This window comes from Cyprinodon variegatus, unplaced genomic scaffold (genome assembly GCF_000732505.1).
Source record: "Cyprinodon variegatus isolate N-32 unplaced genomic scaffold, C_variegatus-1.0 Scaffold322, whole genome shotgun sequence".
Classification (NCBI taxonomy): Eukaryota; Metazoa; Chordata; class Actinopteri; order Cyprinodontiformes; family Cyprinodontidae; genus Cyprinodon; species Cyprinodon variegatus.
In genome coordinates this window covers 214,691-217,840 of record NW_015150775.1, presented here as the reverse complement: position 1 = coordinate 217,840, position 3,150 = coordinate 214,691, and the positions used below count along the sequence as shown (strand labels likewise).

General features: G+C 37.5%; 1 protein-coding gene across 1 annotated transcript in view; it reads right to left on the bottom strand.

Moving 5' to 3' along the window:
• Positions 1 to 3,150, bottom strand: part of med24 (mediator complex subunit 24) — a 35,754-nt gene that overhangs the window by 13,197 nt on the left and 19,407 nt on the right. Inside the window, exons 17-19 of the mRNA XM_015384756.1 lie at positions 1,499 to 1,680; positions 814 to 907; positions 595 to 694 (exon numbers count right to left, since the gene is read on the bottom strand). Coding sequence (XP_015240242.1) covers positions 595 to 694; positions 814 to 907; positions 1,499 to 1,680 — 376 coding nt within the window. The remainder of the gene's footprint in view (positions 1 to 594; positions 695 to 813; positions 908 to 1,498; positions 1,681 to 3,150) is intronic.

Here is a 3,150-nt window from a genome sequence, read left to right as displayed (position 1 = left end):
GTCGATATCTTCTAGAACAGACCTAATAGCAGAATCTACTCACCTCAACTCTCCAGCGGCAGCCATTGTTGTGACGTGGTTGATTACGTTACTGTTGATCATCTGTCCATCATCGTATAAAGCCCGCCCTGACAATTTGATTGGCCCGCCAGATATTGTGCGATCATACTCGCGCTACTACTGAGCAATGCCAGACCAAACTTCCCGACCTCAAACGTTGTGGGCGGGACTAAGTTCTGAATGGCACCCAGGCTAAATATTCACCACTGTTCAGTGCCATTCCCCAATTTCCTCTGATCACAGAGCAGTTGGCTTGTTTCAAATCCTTCAAATCGGGCAAAAAGAAAGGATGCATTTGTAGGCCGAATCAAACCAGACCTCGGTGCCGCGCTATGATGGGTCTTTGAATCTGGCCTTCGGAAGACGCATCCCATAAATTTGAACGCAGTCACTGACTGGTTGCCACAGAAAAAAAAAACCTGAATACCTCCAGGAAGAAACTGGTTTGTAGCCTGATGTTTGAATCTATTTTAACTCAAAGCTCAGCCTGAAAGGCAAATATCTGATTGAAAGCCTTAAGCTTAATAAACTGACCTGGACTGGAAAGGGCTACAGGTTCATCCTCATTGGAGCTGAGGAGCCGCATGAGTTTAGATGGCTGAGTGTCGTCCAACGGGAAGAGACTGTTGTAATCCTGTGGTCCCGCCCCCCCAAAACACACATAAAAGAAAATAAACGGCTTGTTGTTAGTGATACAGAGGTAACAGGTCAGCTTTGGCTCAGAGTGAACGTAGAACCGAAAGGCAGCTTCACCTCGATATCTTCCCTCTGCCTTTTCCGCTGCCGGGCTGAAAACGCTCCTTTGTGGTGAGAGGAGTAGGAGCTGAGAGCACACCACACCGACAACCTGAGGGGTTCAGGAGTACGGAAAGCCGTTTCAGTCACAATTCATCACATAAAGATGTACTGTCATCAATAAGTTAAATATTCCGTCCAATAAATTAAATATAAAAAATGAAATACATGAGAAAATATTTGGATTTTAAGATTTTTTTTACGATTTATTTTTTAACTTTTAATATATATGTAACTTTTTATTTTTACAGTGGTGTTTTATTTTGCATCAGTTATCTTAAAAAGTATTTTTTAGTATTTTAAGAATACAGATTTAATTTTGGAGCTCTTTTTATTTCTGTCTAACTTGTTTTGCTCTATATTCAAAGAAAGGAGCAGAAGTTATTCTGAAGGAAATAAACAACCAAAATAAAAAAGACTAAATAAGCTAAAAAACATTTTTCATTATATATATTTTGTATTTTATTTATGTAATGGAATCTTTATGAGTAAATATTAAAAGAAACAGTATCTATTTAATTTTGAATGAAACGGCTCTCCATAGGATGACGGTGGTTTAACCTCAGATAAACAAACAAAATAAAAAAATGAATGGATTAATCTGCTAAAAAACCCACACAAACAAAAACATATCCACTCTTACTTGGCCAGGGCCTTTCCAGGAGGGTCTGCCAGGCTGTGCCAATGAGCGGAGTCGGTTAGAAGGTTGGGCAGGATGGTTCCCAGCAGAGTTAGCGTGATCTGCTGACTGTCCAGGCAGAAGATGCTGTAGAGTAACTCTACCACCCTACTGGCCCACTCCTGCCGGGTTTCCTTCAGCAGCTCCTACAAAGAGTAAGATTAATATCTGTGAGGAATTCAGAAAATAAAACAGACCAAGAAAACGTAGATCTGAAGATTTAACGGCAGAGAAAGCACAATTTTTAACGCATTTATGTTGGATTTCAGGTTAGAAACAACATATAAGCAGGTATAGAGTTATTCCACACTATAAATGATGGATAATAGAGGGTGGTATGCATTTCTATTAGGGATGCACGATATTGGGATATCGGCCAAAATCCCAATATCGTGCATCCCTAATTTTTATGTTCCCCATTTACTCTGGTACCTGCAAATAAAATTCACTTAATCAATTTAGATACTGAGCCCATGAACATTTGGAGCTGCTGTTTAATTCAATTGTTGCTTTAACACAAAAAGGAACGTCTGAACAGTTCAGAAATTAGAGAAAATATCAAAATAAATCTTTTCTCCAACAGGTCAGCATGGTTTGATCTTGAATCCTCAGTTTACAGATGAGACGAGAAAATGTCTCAAAGCAGATGTTGCTTTTATACTATACTTCAAACATCGTCTAATTAGGTAAAAAACTAATAAAAAGAGTGCAGAATTTTTTCAAATAAATTTGTTCCCAGATTTGTCAATCTGAAAAAATAATTTTGAAAAAATAAATAAAAAAAAATTTAATAAAAAACTTAAAATTGAACAAAAAATGAAAAGATAAATTCTAAGAAAACAGCAAAGTTACTTTAAAAACCTTTTTTTATTATGTAGTTTTTCTTAGTAGTATTTCGTTTTATGTAGGATTATTTCTGGATTGCATATTTTTTAATTTCCATTTACAAAACATTTTCCGTGCTGCGACGATAGGCAAGGCAAGGCAAGGCACATTTATTTGTATAGCACAATTCAGTACAAAGACAATGCAAAGTGCTTTACATGATTAAAATACAGGAAGATACAGGGACAAAATTTACTTTTAAACATCCCGACTGTCAGACACACACCAATCTCCTAGGTTGGATAGTGGAAGTTGACGCATCATTAGCTGAAGCAGTTTTTCCGAGCCTCTGTATGATGCTAAAAACGGTTTAATATCACAATAATGACCGTTTTATTGAGTTTACTTAAAACCTTTTTTCAACATGCAGGAAGAGAAGGAAGAGAGGGAAGGGGGCCTATGAAAAGATGATTATCTCCCCCTAGTGGTCTGGAGCATTTTCATTATGCTATGCTAGTTGGCAGCTTTTCTCCTTTGCATGCGTTTTGTGTCTTAGTCTCATTTCTGTTTTTGTGATTTTTTTCCTCTTTGATGCTCTCTTTCTTTTTTGTAGCTTTTTTTTTTAGTAGCACTTTTTCTGTCTCTCTCCTTGTTGCTCATCTAACCTAAGTTTACAGTATCGTTTGATTTTCCTGTGAAATCAGCAAACATTTCAGACCTATTCACACTGAAATTATGTGGCAAGACTGTCAGACATTCACCGTGAAATCTGAACCAGCTCAGGTACAGAG